Below are 16,940 nucleotides of genomic sequence, written 5' to 3' on the forward strand. Positions count from 1 at the left end.
ACAAGACTCCATCTGCGATTGCGTGAAATAACTTGGGACAAATGAGAAGTACGGTATTTTCATCGTCTAGTTTACATTCTTTGAAACATTTGCATTCAATGGGGGGGGGGGGGGGGGACATGAAAAAAAAAAAAAAACAACAAATCATTCCAAAACAAAATGCACCCAAACATTTGAGTTGTATATTTCTTTCAAACATTTCTTCCGGTTTTGTCATTCTCTTGCCTATTAAAAAATGTTTTTATTCCTTTACTAAGGGGTTAGGTGACGGAGATAAATCGTCAGTCTTTCTTTATTTTCGTGTATTTTTTTTTTAATTACTATTAGCTGGCATCTAGTTCCGGGTGACCCCGCCTCTTTGCCGAAGATAGCAGGGATCGGCTCCAGCACTCCCGGGACCCTTATGAGGATAAGCGGCTTGCATAATGGATGGACGGACGCGAACGTTTCTTTCCTCCTTCCTCAGTTCAGACTTTGTCGTTGCTGGAGCGGAACGTAAACGTTCGATGATGGGCGTTACAGAGTGTGCGTTCGCGGCCCGTGGCGTCCTATGAGAGGAGGCGACCACATCCTTCCACCCACGCCCCGGCTCTCTCCCTCCCTCCCCCCGTCTCTCTCAACCTTTTTCCCTTCTCTCTCCGCTGTAACCCGTCGTTGCTGCAACGGTGCAATGCAACAGTAGCAGAAGCTCCCATTTTGGCGGTGGGCGACCTCCGGCAATTTTTTCCCTCGTTTTTTTTATTTTATTTTATTGTATTTTTTGCCCCCACCACTTTATGTCGACATGCCGAACATCGTCCTCTTCAGCGGTAGCTCTCACCACGACCTGTCCCAGAAAGTGGCCGATCGGCTGGGACTGGAGCTGGGCAAGGTGATAACTAAAAAGTTCAGCAACCAGGAGACATGGCGAGTATTTTCACGTTTTTTTTTTTTAAGTATATACAATTCAACTTACTTTAGGATGTGTTCACCATAGCTCGCGTTCGAGCGTTAACAGGAAGCTAACAATCGCTCACTATAGCGCCCACACGTGACTAGCTAGCCTCATGTAAACATAGCATGTTAATTCGAGTACGTCCATTATCGGACGCGAGTTTTCCCATTGTCGATCGCTCGACTAAAATATATAAGCAACTTTGTTTCTAAATTTAAATTGCATGTTACGCCTTACATACGCGCCGTGCTTGGAAACTTTAAAGTTTAAAAAAAAATGCAAGCGCGCGTGTCCGGGCTGCTAATTTTGCTAGCTAACTGCTGGTAAATGTTGGCACAAATGTTCGCCGAATGAAATTGACGTTCGACACAATGCTGCCAAATGAGAAAGACACCGAGATGTTCACGTTCGGAGTAAGCACTGTAACTAAAATATTTAGAAATTAATACCGTTTGCATGACATGATGTTTCGCGACGTTTTTTTCTTTTGCAATCCTTTGTTTTTTTTTTTTTTTCCTTTTTAAACTCCACAGTTGTAGTTGCCGATGTCAAATGAACTCCAAACACATCCAATGTTTTATTGCACGCTCCACTTATCCAGCTTGTCGCTAACTCAGGTAGAAATAACCAATTTCATGACGAATTCCATTCAATAGTTCTACTTTGATAACAACATGGTGGTTATTAGACACATGAGGGATAATAACGTGACTTGAAGTGTCCGCCAGCGCCACCTCGTTTGGGTGGGGGGGGGGGGGGCCTCAACCATCCGCATTTAAGTAGGACATGTTCGATTTTGACACTGAGTTGAATGCATAATCTGCAGTACTAAGTGTTTAAATCACATGCACTTGATTTCCATGCACCCCCACCGTTGCCCGTTAATCACATAAGCACGCTCAAAGTTGTTTAATTTTTTTGCCGAGACAACTGAGAACTCAAGCTGGCCAAAACTATTCACACGCACTACTTAAAGAGAACTGGATAATGAAGGATAATAACGCGACAAATCAAGGAACACATTATCATCGTGCGTTTCTGCAGTTTTCCTCTTGTGAACTCGGCTGTTTGGGAGATACTCATTTAAAAACAACGACTTTTCTCATCAACGAACTGAACGTAGGTGAGAGGTTTACACTTCTGCTCGCAGCTCCCACACAAGCTTTTGCCAGCTGACCTTAGTCGCTCAAGGTCTGCACTGCACTTGCTTCGGCAACACTATTGACTGGACCTTTGAGCAGTTTCCCAGTTGCACAGAGACTGAATTGCACCAAAGTTAAACCGAGGTCTTCATCTGGTGCAAAATGAATAATTTGAACATGGTCTCTGTGAATACTGATTTTCAAGTGATCTTGGGTCAGTGATCACATGGCTTAGGCCAAGTTGGCGTATGACCAGAGCGTCATGTCCCAAACAGGAATGTTTCACACGCTTGCTGTCGCTTCTGCTTTCACTACCGTCTCGTGCTACACAGAGACTCAGGCCAGACTTGTTTGTCAAGTGTCCGTCTTGCTGGTTTCTGTCACGCACCAGGTTTTGAAAAAGTGCTGCAGTTCTCCAAGTCGAGGGTGTCGTTACGGCTGCTTTTGGCTAAGACGCCACAGGGTGGAGTCGCCGTTTTTACTTTACTTGACATAAAGAAAAAAGCAACAAAAATTTCAACCGCAGAACAGTGCTAGAACAAATTGACTTAAATGAGCAGATGATACCTTTTTAATTATGCTGCAAAATCGATCAAGAAGCCGGCGACGTAGGGGGTATGCGGGGGCGGGAGGAATGGTGAGTACGTCGTCATAGCATGTGACTAAAATCACGAGAAATGATCTCCGTGGCATTCAATGCCCCGCAACAATTTTTGTCGGGGGCGCGTCAACTGACGCAGGGGTGTCGCACGGGCTGATGCGTCGGTCATTTGATGCAATGCGAGTGTTGTCAGCCGTGCGGGCGCGGGCGTATAAAGAGGTCGTAGCCCAGACATGGGCAAACTTTTCCGGGCATTGTCAACGTTGATGTATAAAAATTGATGAAGTAGATGCTTACATTAGAAAAAATAATGGTAAGTGTTGTTCTGTTGATTACTTTTTTTTTTTTTTCGCCAGTGCATCAAAGTCTGGTGTTGTTTCTCTTGTGGCAATTCTCAGGACAGCAGCTGCCAAGTTGCAGGAATATCACTTAACTACAAATCAGAACAAAAAAAATTGCTTAACTGTCCCCATTACCCCAAACAAGTTAGTTACATCATCATGAACCAACAACTTAAATATTAGTAGTAAGGCAGCAAATTAGTGTACAATTGACATCACAACACAGCACTGTAAGTACTTAAACATAATTCCCAGAATACACTTCTCTCACGACTGTTAACTGACAGATAGATGCAGTAGATTGATAGATGCCGGTTGTGCGCCACGAAGGCAACTCTGTGTGTGCATGCGTGTGTAAAACGTGTACAAAAACGTGATAGTAAATGGGCGTTTTATATTGGGGGTATACACACACACACTATTGCTCCAACCACAGTAAGTTTGATTTGAAGAACAAGAAAAATTGACAAGATTACACAACTCATCAGCAAAACTGTGGTTGATAGAAGGCAGGGAGAAGCGCTTAGTCGTGTGACGTCAGCCCTAGACCGCGTTAAACCAGCTCACAGGACGGACTACAATAAGGTTGAAAGTTCTAACATTTGACTGTAAATGTTACTCATATTAAGTATTGTAAATCCTTCAGTGAGGGCAGTCCTTACCCTCCATGACCGATCTATGACGCCGACGTCGCAATGAGCCACAATGCATTGCATAATGCATAACAAGCCAATAAAACTGTATTCCATCCATCCATTTTCTGACCCGCTTATCCTTACAAGGGTCGCGTGAATCTGGAGCCAAACTAAACGATCATAAGGCAAGAATCAGGGTAAACCCTGAACTGGTCACCAGCCAATTGAGGGCACATACCGACAGATAACAGTCACACTCCCACCTAGGGGCAATTAAAGGTCAAGTGTCTTCCCTATAAACATTCTAAAATAGATATTGTAATGTAAAATACATATAGCATTATTCACTTCAATGTCTATACAAAAAAATAAATATGAGCGGGGAGCACGTCATCCATGCGCAAAGTTGCGGAAGTGTCATTCGACGACATCCAAGTGGTCACCATATTGGCTGCATTTAATGTCCGTGACGTCACCTCGACAATTCGTCATTGAAAACACGCGGTGGACCCCACAATGGGAGACAAACACGCCCCTTCTGACACGGAACCTCTTTTCGAAGAAGAGAACATCAGACAACCGAGTGAAGTTACCGGGACAATATTACACTATTGTTTCGACCCATATTCAGATGATATGCGATCACGGTAAAACCGCCTCCCCGTCCGATCCACTTCCGCGGCAGAGATGAGTGCGCCATTGCCGGCAGCATTGTTCAGAGCTGCCGCCGTCCGCGAGCCTGACGCAGTAGCCTTCGCCGAAGCCCTGACCGGCGGACGGGGCGCTTTGGCCGAGGTGGCTTATCACAGAGCTGAGCCAGGCTGCTTTACGGCGTTGTCGTCGCACACGGCTGAGTGGGCCATTGTCCGGAGCGTTGGTCATAGCCGCTGCCATCCGTGAGACGACGCGGCAGCCTTTGCCGGCAAGCCCGACGCCATCCAACGTGCACATCGACACATTTAGCATGCCTGTCATACGCACGCGGATCTTTTGTTACATTATGAGAGACGGATTACGTGGTCCGCCCCAAACTATTGTTTTTTTTTAGTAGCTGTGTACACACCAACCTGTCATTTGGAACCCACAAACCTCCCGTCCTCTGCACCCGTGCAATCCATTTTTCATGACGAACCAGGTCTCTTGCAAACTTATGAAGGGTACGTCCATTCTCCTGAGTGTTCAAGCAATGTCCAGCAATGCAACGAGCTGGCATTTTGGCTAACATGAAGGGACAATGAGCTACCTTCCTGGAGGTAAAGCTGATGGAAACAAACGAGTCAACTTGAGGGCGGTCCCGCCATGTACGTCACTTCCTGCTTCTTTTTGAAAACAAATCCCTCGAGAGGATTTTCATGGCGGGAGTTACAAAAAGCTGTATACGTCAAAATCATGTTTTGTGGTGAAAAAACGCATGGGTCCATGTCTGCTGCCGTTTTTCATTAATAACATACTAAAAATCATGCATTTAAACGCAGTGGCCCTTTAAAGTCTCCATGTTTTTGGGATGTGGGAGGAAACTGGAGTCCCCGAAGGAAACCCACACAGGCACAGGGAGAGCATCCACACTCCACACAGGTGGGGCCTGGATTTGTACCCCGGTCCTTAGAACTTAAAGGCCTACCATCTGGTGGAACCGTTGGGCATTACAGCACAACCTGGTGGAACCAGTTGGCATTACAGACAAGGTCCAATGAATGTGGTCATGATTTTCATAGGATTGGGTGGGGATTTTGTACCAATTTGTGGTGGGTCACATTGAATTAGTCAGTGAATTAGCCCCCTCCCCCCCTAACCCAACATGCAGACTGGGTAGCAGATAGCCAATTAAAAGGCAGCTCTCTCATTCGCTGAAAAAAGTTTAAATTTACAAGACAATATTAAGGCGCTTAGTGTACAGTCGCCAGTGACAGTGGCTCAAAGCAGGCCACTGAAGTTGATTTAAGGTTGTGAAGAAGCATAATGTTCCCACTTTGTGGAGGAATTTGATCAATTGCACCCTCTCCAAGTCCCACTGTTAATGATTCTGTTGTTTGCCGTTGGACCAACAGCGTGGAGATCGGGGAGAGCGTGCGCGGCGAGGACGTGTACATCGTGCAGAGCGGCTGCGGCGAGATTAATGACAACCTGATGGAGTTGCTCATTATGATCAACGCCTGCAAAATTGCCTCGTCGTCCCGTGTCACCGCCGTTATCCCCTGCTTCCCTTACGCCCGCCAGGACAAGAAGGACAAGGTACACCAACATTTCATTCACTTTTTTTTTTTTTTTTTTAAACTCGAATTGCACAAACATCAGCACACCTGGTGAGCTCTCATATCAAGACGCACTTTGTTCCGCCACTGTGGTTTGGAATCCCGGGTTTGATGTATGTTTCTGCTTAATCTTAAAATCTATTGTTCACGATATAAACCTTGTGACGTAAGGGTGGGCCAGCGCGAGCTGACCGCTCGGCATTCCCAGCACCAGCAGTCGTGTTTTGTTAGCAAAGCCCACAATTGCGGTTTAGAGCAGAATGCAAACGAAACGCGCAGCTAAAGTGAGAAACTGGAAATCATTTGCGACTGCGACTGTGTTGCGTGCTTGTGCAGAGCCGAGCGCCCATATCGGCCAAGCTGGTGGCGAACATGTTGTCTGTGGCAGGCGCCGACCACATTATCACCATGGATCTCCATGCCTCCCAAATACAGGTGAGCTGACCAAGCAGTGCGCCCACATTTCAATCAGTTTATAACATTGTTTTTTTTTTTTTATTTTATTTATTTTTGTTTGTTTTTTTTAAACCCTTAAAGGGCTTTTTCGACATCGCTGTGGACAATCTGTACGCAGAGCCCGCCGTCCTGCAGTGGATACGGGAGAATATCCCCGAGTGGAAAAATTGCATCATTGTCTCTCCTGACGCTGGCGGCGCAAAGCGGTAAGACAACCCATGGCGAAGAGAAAACAAGCTTCGGGGGTTCCAAAAATGCCACAAAGGGTGCACGGTGAAATAATAATCCCGTCTCATTTGACTCACAATTAATTGGTGCCCAAGCACGCCCAAAGTCAGATGGCGCGAGGCCAAGCACGCGGGCTTCCCAAGTGAGGATGAGTACTACAGAGAATGATACGCTAAAAAAAAAAAGTCATTGGCCCCAAATGGCTAATTGGACCGTAGTTTGGACACCCCTTGTAAAACTCTATATGTCGCCGGCGTAGATAGATGAACATTCTACATTATGTATAATAAATTAATAATAATTCATCAATAAAATAATTTCCAGTTGTGTAATTGCTGTGTGGGGGCACGCTAACGCGTGCGGTGCGGCAGTACGGCGGGGGTCAGTTTCGGTTTTGCGACGTGACGCGAGACGTGACTCTCCCGCCGCCCGTGCAGCGTGACGTCCATCGCTGACCGCCTGAACGTGGACTTCGCCCTCATCCACAAGGAAAGGAAGAAGGCCAACGAAGTGGACCGCATGGTGCTGGTGGGCGATGTCAAGGACCGCGTGGCCATCCTGGTGGACGATATGGCCGACACCTGCGGCACCATCTGCCATGCTGCCGACAAGTCAGTCGTCACGGTCGCGCGTGCGCTCTTGGACTTGTTCCAATTTGAACGTTTTGACCTTCCCTTCTCGCGCTTTAGGTTGATCGACGCCGGCGCCGTTAAAGTCTACGCCATCCTCACTCACGGAATCTTCTCGGGCCCCGCCATCTCGCGGATTAACAACGCGCCGTTTGAGGCGGTGGTGGTGACTAACACAATCCCGCAGGAGGAGAAGATGAAGGCCTGCCCCAAAATCCAGGTGCATAGCAACGAGAGTACGCTCAATACTTCTACTTGTCCAAAAGTTGGGGGGGGGGCTGCAAAAAGGGTTTGGGAACCACCGCATTAAACTAATCCCAAAGACCACACTGATCTCGCTCAGCCGCTGGCACACAGACTCACTGATGTCACAAGCCCCGCCCCCACCAGGCTAACGCCCAGACACTTAAAAGATGTGCATTGTTTTCTATACATTTCATGCTTGCAGCTTTTTGTGCATCTTAAAATGTGGTTAAAGTGTGTAGGAGGGCTAACATTAGAAAAAAGTCTTCCCCCCATGGCTCATGGTGGATTATTCACCATCTGGTGCGATATTTTGCCCGAGTTTCCAAATACTGCCGTGTTATGCCCTATGTCATATACATCGTTACCAACACAACAGCACTCCAAAATTAAGTACAATGCTGGAAAATCGGTTTATTACGACTCCATTAAATAAAAAGATAGGAACACGGCGCCAGCCTCCCTGGCTCATCAAAATCTGCAGCTAGATGACACCAGTAAAGCCTTTGTCGCAAATGCAAAGGACTTGTTCGCTCATCTTTCCCAAGCATTTTTCATTCAGTAATTCAATTCCAATTTCTGTTCTTCTAGTGTCGCGTATACTGACCAATCCGTGGGTCTGATGTTGTAGGTCATCGACATTTCCATGATCCTGGCAGAGGCCATCAGGAGAACACACAACGGTGAATCAGTGTCCTACCTCTTCAGCCACGTTCCCTTGTAAAGGCAAATGGGGGAGGGGTCGTACACCACCCCGTCCTCCTCATCGGCTGCGTGACCGCACCCCTCCCTGAACAGCGTTAAGGTGGTTTTGGTGAAGAAGGCCTTGCCCTCACATCGTCTCAGAGAGTTTTCATCCAGGAGATGTGACGGACCTCCTCCCCGCTCACAGTTTTGACCAAGGTGTCTATGTACTTGCCGTGTCCCGTACTAAACTTGAAAAGAAGTGTTCCACTTCCACTCCACATTTGGCTTCACAAGAAATTCCGAGAATGTTTTGGTAACTTGCACCTTCAGCCATCATGTATTCACATCAGCTGTTGCTGGAAGTCGTGTAGTTGCAGTCGTGAAGAGCCCACAAAATCTATGTAAGTGCTCCCCCTCAAAAAAAAAAAAAAAAGTCATGCAAACTGATGGAATCCAGAGATTTGTTTTTATCAAATGAGAAATAATTCAAGCCGTGACTAACGCTGGCTGAGCAATTTTGTATCTGCAATGGTTCTTGTTTTTTTTTTTTTTTTTTTTTTTTTTTTTTTTTTTTTTTGTAATGTAATTCAAGCAGCTTCTTTTGACAATAAAATTTCAACACTTTCTTGCCTGGCTTTTTTACACGGGTGCTTGGGTCTATTTTCATTGTGACGTTGCGACAACAAATTGGTGCGTTTTTGAGAAATTACTCTTGCTTGAGGCGGCACGGTTCCCGATCCCGGACCTCCGTGCCTGTGTGGGTTTTCTCCGGGCACTCCGGTTTCCTCCCACATCCCAACAACATGCAACATTTATCGGACACTTTAAATTGCCCCTAGGTGTGATTGTGAGTGCGGCTGTTTATCGGCTGCGATTGGCTGGCAACCAGTTCGGGGTGTACCCCGCCTCCTGCCCGGTTGACAGCTGGGATTGGCTCCGTCACTCCCCGCAACCTTTGTGAGGATAAGCAGCTAAGAAAAAGGAGGAGGAGTCTTGTCTGAGGCCTTTCATAACTTAAACGTTGAGGAAGACCCATGAGCTGAGACGAGCATTTGTGTGGGATGAAAAAATTAGTAGTGGACACCACATCTGCCTCACATTTGAGTGAACATATGTTAGAATCCCAGCTTGAACCGCCTCACTTACACTTCTCTGCGTTCCTCTCACCTCACGATAACATGCGCGAGCTTCATTGACGACTTTGAATTCATCCGCAAGATGAGAAGTGTGAGTGGTTTTCTGTCCATATCTGCCCTGTGAATGGCTGGTGCCCAGGCCAAGGTGTAGTCCGCCTTTTGGCACAAATCACCCGATGTCACCTCTAAAATAGGCCTCGTGACACCACTGTTTTCTTCCAATTTAAAAAAAAACAAAACAAAACAGTATTTGCATTTCACAATCAACTCCCCTCGAGCCATTATTCAGGTCATCAAATTCGTCTAAGTTATTTTAACTCAACTCAGACCATTGTCTTCATTAGCCGTTACATAATTATGGAACACACTTGATTTAACCCGATTTTTAAATCTGTAAATTAAGCTTAACTCGTTTTTTAGTCACATATTTCACTCATTTCGGTTCTAAATCTTGGTATTTGAAAGAGGTGTACTTTTTGAACTGTAGTCGCATATTATTTTTTGGAGGGGTATTTTTTGGTAAAACTATATTATTATTATTAGCTTGTTATGGCGAAGACTACTTTAGCAAGTGGAAGCATGGCAAACTGTGATTTCGTATTTTGTCTGGATATCACCACCAGGGGGCGCCACGCAACCGCGTCCACTGGAATTCAACACGCGGAGGACACAACCACTTCAAATGTGTTCACCAAACGCGTGAAAAATTAATTATTTGGAGGCGAAGCCCCTCGTCACCAATTTCAACCATTTTCCTCACGCAACAAAATTCCAAGGTGCTTTTTTGGGGGTCTCGCCATGGATAGGGGGCGGCCCGTCGGACGTGTCTTGATGACGTCACACCACATTAGCATTTTCGCTACTATATGTAACCTCGCGTGGAGCCGCGTCTCGCCTTCTGCTGCTGTTGCCACGAAGTTGAGCTTATTCTCCGAAGAATTCAGCCGGCGACTCCTCGGTAAGATGCATTCGAGTCGTCACCCTACAGTTTTTTTTTTTTTTAACTCTCCATCGATATCCACATATTTTCTTCTACAACCTTTTTTGTTGCCGATGATGGCGTTAGGCAAAGGAAACCTATTAAGCGAGATCAACGAAAAAGGGCTCGTTTTAAGTGGAGCAGCTCATTTGCTCCGAGGGGATGCATGCGCGCTCTTTGTCCGACTGGCGAACCCAAAGTGTGGCTTTCCCTTTGTTACGAGCAACGTGCGTGACCCCGGCTCCCGCTTCCTCCGTTTACTACCCACCCGGTCGTCCACGGGGGGAAATCGACCGGCCCCAAATGTGTCGCACACGATGATTGATTGGCGTTGGATTTGAGGGAACGGACATGGGCGGTGGTTCCTTCACTCTGCGCCGCATGGGGGCGGGGGCGTGACAATAAAAATCTATATAATATTAATATTAATAAAAATAGAGTCGAACGTTTTGATTTCGTTATCCTCCTTTGTTTTTTCCTTCTGGGAGTGTGCACGCTGGTGAAATGTCATTGTTATGTAAATAGGTGGTCTTCATTGTAACATCCCAGTGGGTGCTATGGCGGGCACAGCCGCAGGGCGGACAAAAGATGGGGGGGGCGTACGTGCCCACCAGAGAGAGAAAAGTCATCTGCGGAATTTGGCCAACGCCCTGATTTCATAGTTGGGAGGGGGTCCACATGCTCACCTGCTGATTTGCACGTCGGGACTTTCGGGAACTATTAGCACGACACTTCTCACAAATACTCCCTGCAAATAGTTTTTCCTCTTTTTGTGGACTCGGGACATTTTGTTTTCTGATCCGGCAGAGCTGCAAAAATGAGCGACAAACCCGACATCTCGGAGGTGACCAGCTTCGACAAGAACAAGTTGAAAAAGACGGAAACTAAGGAGAAGAACGTCTTGCCCACAAAAGAAAGTAAGGAAGCCCCCCTCGCTCTCTCTCTCTCTTTCTCTCTCTCTGAACCAGGGTTGTCTGTTCCCTTCCACAGCGATCGAACAGGAGAAGGCAGCAACGTCGTGAAGCCCCTCGCCATGCGCCGTGTCCCCACTCCCATCCCCCGCCACTCGTCCTCCCTCTCTCCTACCTTCCTTCCTTCCTTCCTTGGTCCCTCCCCTTCCGTCCGCATTGCCTTGTTTTCATCAGTCACTTCTCCTCGCTGTATAACTTTGTAACTGAAAACGATGAAACCCGCAACCATAATCGAGCCGCCCGCTCACGCAGACAGACCCTGTGCAGATCCACACAAGCAAGCTGCCATCTTGAGTTTTAATTTTTTTTTTTTTGTTTAGTGGGATGAAGAAGGGGAGGAGAAGGAGGTAGAGAATCCCAGAGGTGCGGGTTTCTGCCGCAGAGATGTTGAGGAGGCGAGGAATAGAAGCACGTTGCACACAGGAAGTCGTCACCCGACTTCCTGCGTGGCTGCTTTCACGCCAAACACAAGGCGTTCGGCTTTCTGCTCGTTGTTATGTCGTCTTTCTAATTTTCGGAAATGCACAACTTTGTTTGTACGCTAGTCCAAATGTTCTTGAACACCCCTACAAATCTGACAGTTGTATGTACGTTTTTATTTCTTTTGTATGCACACGGGACTAATAAAAATGATTTCAACTAGTTCTGGAACCCAAGGGGCCTTGTTTTGTCGCTAAAGTGTACTTTTGGGTCCTTTTGAGTGATTCACACGTTTGTGTCACAATCTGACTTGTGAAGAAAAACAAAAATGTCACTTGAGGTTATGTGCTCTGAAGTTAATCCTTAGAAATAGTTTTTTTTTTTTAAGTTCTAGCAGTCAAGTTATTCTGCCACAATCCATTGCACTTAACGGAAAACTGTGAAATGTTGTAATTACACACACACAAAATTGTTACCAATACGTTTCGTTGTGTGTTTGTGAGCCGCACTGCGTGACGCAGGCCGCACTTTTTTTTTTTTTTTTTTAAATTTCCGTGCTCTCCTCTGCAGCTTTCAGTGATGCTGTTTGGAGCCCACAAGCCAAAGGTCAGGGGTCTACTGAATAGAAAAAAATATTCCCTCAGATGAGCAATTTAAAGCAAACTCAATGCGTCTACCCGTGGTTCCTTAATCAAATCAAGACACTGAGGACCAGAGTGGGCTAACGCGTTACAAGAGGCAGCACGCTGAAAAACTGGTTAGAGCGTCTGCCTCACAGTTCTGAGGACCGGGGTTCAAATTCTTGGCCGACTGTGTGGAGTTTGCATATTCTCCCCAAGCCTACGTGGGGTTTTCTCCAGGCACTTCGGTTTCCTCCCACTTCCCAAAAACATGCATGGTCGGTTCATTGAAGACAATGAATTACCTGTAAGTGCAAATGGTGTGCCCTGTGATTGTAGCAAGCTTCCTGCCTGAAGATAGCTGGGTTAGGCCCCAGCAATTATCTGAACCTTGTGAGGATAAGCACCTCAGAAAATGGATTGTGGCATTAAAATCTGAGAGATTTACAGTATATTTTGGTCATTGCTTTTCATCGGAGGGCCACATAGTTACCCCTTCATATTATTAGGTACACACAAAAAGATGATGGCTTGACTACAAACCCCAATTCCTGTGATGTTTGGAGATTGTTTAAATTGTGAATAACAATAAAATGACTTATAAATCCTTTTACAGAAGGGAACTGGGGCACTAGTGAAGTTCTTTGCTGAGGTGAAATTGATTGTTAGATTTAAATAAATAAATAATAATGAGGAAGGGGGGAGGGGAGATGGGATCCCTCAGTGCAACACTGGGCCAACTTCTCAGAGGGTTGATTGATCAAAGACTCAGACAGCCAGAGCATCTACGTTAGTGCTGTACGTGAATGTTGAAATGTAAATTGGACCAATGTTTGAAGTTAGATCAGTAGAGCCTCATCCATCCTTTCTTTCTAATCCCACTCCCCCCCCCCCTTTTTTTTTTCTTTCAGGCAGGAAACACGGATGAAAATGACTTAATCCAACCAATGAAACCAGATTTAAAGATGACAATACGTCAATTGCAGTTAAAAATGTCATCCCAAGTCATTACATTTGACAGAATCCCAAAATCGGAGGCATTCCATCATTTCTGTCGTCACGGGTATCTAAAGCGATTATTTCATTCTAAATTACTAAAACATAAATCACTCAGATTTGATTGAAAAGCATAAAACTTGAAATCACTCTCCTGCACTGTAGTTCTTGGTGGCTCCGTTTTCCCATAAATTTGAGCAAGAAACACGAGAAGGGTTTGTTTTAGCAGGCACAAATTTGTTTTTGCGTTTGTTTTCTCTGTCGACATTCCTGTTTCCTTACACATTCGAAAATCATGCGTCCAGGTCAGCTAAATTGCTGCAGTGGCTTATGGGACGTCGTGACCCACAGTACAAGGTGTAGCCTCAGCGGGAGATTTGCTTCACCTCCTAAACTGTCTTTGCCCTAAATTAGCCGCCGCCAACAAAGCCTTAATGTCATTAGCGCAGTGTTGGCAGCCGATAATGTTTATGAGCTGAACTTGCTCATCGCCGCGCCCGCCGTTCGGGGGACGGATTACGTGGGGAAACCTTTGTTACGTTCGGTCACAACTGCCACTGTTGAGCGTGCCGGTTTTCCCCGTCCAGAGTTGTCTTCTATGTTAGTGTAAGTGGATTGTTGTTAAATCAGTTTCTCTTAATAAGGTATTAATCTGCATTCAGGAGAGGGAGGGGTGTTTGTGTGTGTGTGTGTGTGTGTGTGGAGTTTGGGGGGGTTGACAGGCAAAGGCTTGGCCAGATTAACACCTCTCATCTCGCTCTCTGGCTCCACACAGGCCCAAGGTCACTTAGCTAGCTCGGGAGCTTGCGGGTCCGTGAAAACATTTGCAAAAAATTTTTGTCATAGAATTAAAAAAAAAAAGCATGGGTATGGTGCGCTACTAAAACAAACATGACAACAATAACATCCATCCATTATCCAAGCTGCTTATCATCACAAGGGTCACGGGAAATCAGTCATCAGTCCACAATTAGGCAAATTGTCTATCAATAGAACAAGTATAGCAGTTGCTTCTCTTCCAATGAGTGGCCATCCTGTAAAGGTCAATGCAAGAGCATAGTGCAGAATGCTCAAGGAGGTGAAAAAGAACTTGAGTTTCAGCTGTTAAAAAAAAGAAAAAAAAAAATCATCGGCACATGCCAACATCTGAGTTGACAAATCTAACCCCGTGTAAAACACTCAACAAGAATAGTGTTTAATGGGTAAACACAGAGGAGGAGGTTTTTGCCTTATACATAAAAAAATAAGAAGAATTTAGCTAAAGACCATGTGGGTGTTCAACAGCACTATCGGCAAAATTATTCTCTGGACAGATGAAACTGAAAGCTGACTTGTTTGTGAGGAACACCTGTGTGTTGTGGTACAGCACAGCAACATCAAAACCTGATCCCAACTGGGAAGCATCATGGAAAGCAGTATCATGCCATTTGGTATATCAGGGCCTGGACAGCTTAGGAAATGGAATGGAAAAATGAATTCATCAACAACATATTTTGAGAAGAGCTAGAGGCCACATGTCCACCAGTTGAACCACAAAAGAGGACAAAAGGACCACGACCCAAAACACAGAAGCGAGTCAACAATAGAATGGCTTCAGAAGAAGAAAATACTATTTCTCGTAAATCCAAGTTCTGGAGTGGCCCAGTGTACCTTATAGGTACACACACAGCGTTGCATAACTTGGTTCAGCATCACATTCTCCTTTGTTATAGTAGATTGTCGAACTACTTAGCTGCCTCCACACCAATCCATTTCCCGACTTTTCCACTGAGGGAATACATAACTACGATATTCCCGCGGGGTCTCGCATGTCAGCATCAAGCCTTCTGTGGATAGCGCTGGCTGGTAACCCATGGCAACAGCTGTTGCTGAGTCATCTCGGTCTCCCCGGCAAGACGTTCCAGCGGCTGCCATCGTGCTCGGAATACTATGGACATTACGAGTGCACCACATGCGGCTCTCGGTATGGATAACAGATTGTAACGCGGCCATCTTTTCGTGTGCGTTTCTTGTGCAGACTGGATATTATATCATGTAAGGTTGCATTGCGTCTGTAACATGCAATCAGGTTAAAACTGCTGTTTTAAGACTATTGAAATAGCATTAGAACATCATACGTTTTCGTTTTTTCCTGCCCGGTCTATTATGTCCCCATCACTTGCGGCATGAGACACACACGGATTCTGCTGTGCGTTTCCATAGCGACCTTCCCTCCCATTGCAGTGTTTGGCCCTGCGAATGAATCAGTATGAAACCTACCAAACATTAATACGTAGCAAAATATACGGTACAACTGCAGAAATGCTCGTGTTTGTGTCATGACAGAGGATTCCTATCGGCTCTGTCAAATAAAATTACGAGTTGGAAATATTCTGTCAAGGATGCATTGCTGTCATCAAAGCGCTCATTTGTGTACACTGAACCGAAGATGCTGAATCAATGTTGACTTTTATAAACTTTTACTGGAGAGACGTGTGTAAATCTCCCTCGGCTGCTTTGTTACTGCAAGATTGATCATTACATCAAAAGGCAAAATCCTGCTGAACAGAACCCTAATTGCAGAATAACACAGATTGCCCAAATGCTGCCAACTTGTAAAGTGTACTCTTCTCCTTGCATATCTAAATCGTTAACACCGGGCCAAATCATAATACAGGACAATCCGAATCAGGGTGCGTCCAAGGTGCAAGTCACACGTCACTGGCATTAGGAACCACAGTGAAACTAAAAAAACAACATGACGGAATAACCATATCGTTTGATGAATAACAGTAAAGACATACCTCAAAGAATTTTATATTGAAAATCAATTTCATAGTCTTGACTATTTAGGCCTAAAATTTGAAATAATCAATAAAGTGTTGGTAATTTCGCAGCCCAAAACAGCCCGGCAGACATGGGAAGGCTGCTCCACTGCAAGGATGTTTACAGCCGACTTCAGTCATGGCCAATCAAACCGGTCCTTCTCATTCCCTTTAAATGTGGCAGAGGGACATTGCCGACAGAGACATCATTGTGCAGAAGAGGACGGTGTGTAATTGCAGTGATTGGTGAGTGGGTGGAGCATTGCCACTGTTCTCGGCAACTACCAAAGTGAGCAGGTAACCAAAAACAAAAATACACAATGAACTAGTGCTAATTGTCACCGGGGCCCCTTTCAAATTCACCTAAATTGCAGTACACGGCGCAGCCTAGCTAGCACCAAGATTAAACAGGCGGCTAGGGGGTACGACTGGTTAGATTGTTAATCTGACAGTTCTGAGGGCCGGGGTTCAAATCCCGGCCCCGCCTGGGTGGAGTTTGGATGTTATGCCTGTGCCTGCGTGGGTTTTCTCCAGGCACTCCGGTTTACTCCCACATCCCAAACAAAATTGCCCATAGGTGTGATCGTGAGTGCGGCTGGTTGTTTGTAGCTTTGTGCCCTGTGATTGGTTGGCAACCAGGTCAAGGTGGACCCCGTCTCCTGCCCGAAGACAGATGGGATACCCTCCAGCATTCCTGCAACCCTAGTGACAATAAGCAGCTCAGAAAATGGATGGATGAACATTAGCTCGATCTTCTGACCAAACCAAATTGTCAGTCTCCAAAGAGATGCCCTCATTGCGCCTGAACGCCCAGGTGGGTGAAGACCAGCCTGCCAAATTTGCAAATGTGCAAGGCGAGCCTTGCA

General features: G+C 45.8%; 1 protein-coding gene across 2 annotated transcripts; it reads left to right on the forward strand.

Moving 5' to 3' along the window:
* The first annotated feature begins 428 nt into the window (after positions 1-428).
* On the forward strand, positions 429-8,695 carry LOC133504786 (ribose-phosphate pyrophosphokinase 2). Of its 2 annotated transcripts, none has more exons than XM_061827398.1 (7): positions 429-906; positions 5,702-5,885; positions 6,242-6,340; positions 6,443-6,567; positions 7,027-7,200; positions 7,279-7,454; positions 8,053-8,099. In XM_061827398.1, exons 1-7 carry the CDS (start codon positions 785-787, stop codon positions 8,082-8,084), a joined length of 912 nt encoding a protein of 303 aa, XP_061683382.1. In that variant the 5' UTR covers positions 429-784; the 3' UTR covers positions 8,085-8,099. The 2 variants fall into 2 exon arrangements, with proteins under 2 accessions (XP_061683382.1, XP_061683374.1); XM_061827390.1 differs by having other exon boundaries at positions 440-906; positions 7,279-7,438; positions 8,093-8,695.
* The last annotated feature ends 8,245 nt before the right edge of the window (positions 8,696-16,940 follow it).

Source organism: Syngnathoides biaculeatus, chromosome 2 (genome assembly GCF_019802595.1).
Source record: "Syngnathoides biaculeatus isolate LvHL_M chromosome 2, ASM1980259v1, whole genome shotgun sequence".
Classification (NCBI taxonomy): Eukaryota; Metazoa; Chordata; class Actinopteri; order Syngnathiformes; family Syngnathidae; genus Syngnathoides; species Syngnathoides biaculeatus.

Coding starts and splice junctions, on each gene's coding strand:
- LOC133504786 (XM_061827390.1), top strand. CDS start 785: ATGCCGAACATCGTCCTCTTCAGCGGTAGCTCTCACCACGACCTGTCC. Junction 907..5,701: donor TTCAGCAACCAGGAGACATG/GCGAGTATTTTC, acceptor TTGGACCAACAG/CGTGGAGATCGGGGAGAGCG. Junction 7,201..7,278: donor ATCTGCCATGCTGCCGACAA/GTCAGTCGTCAC, acceptor CTCGCGCTTTAG/GTTGATCGACGCCGGCGCCG.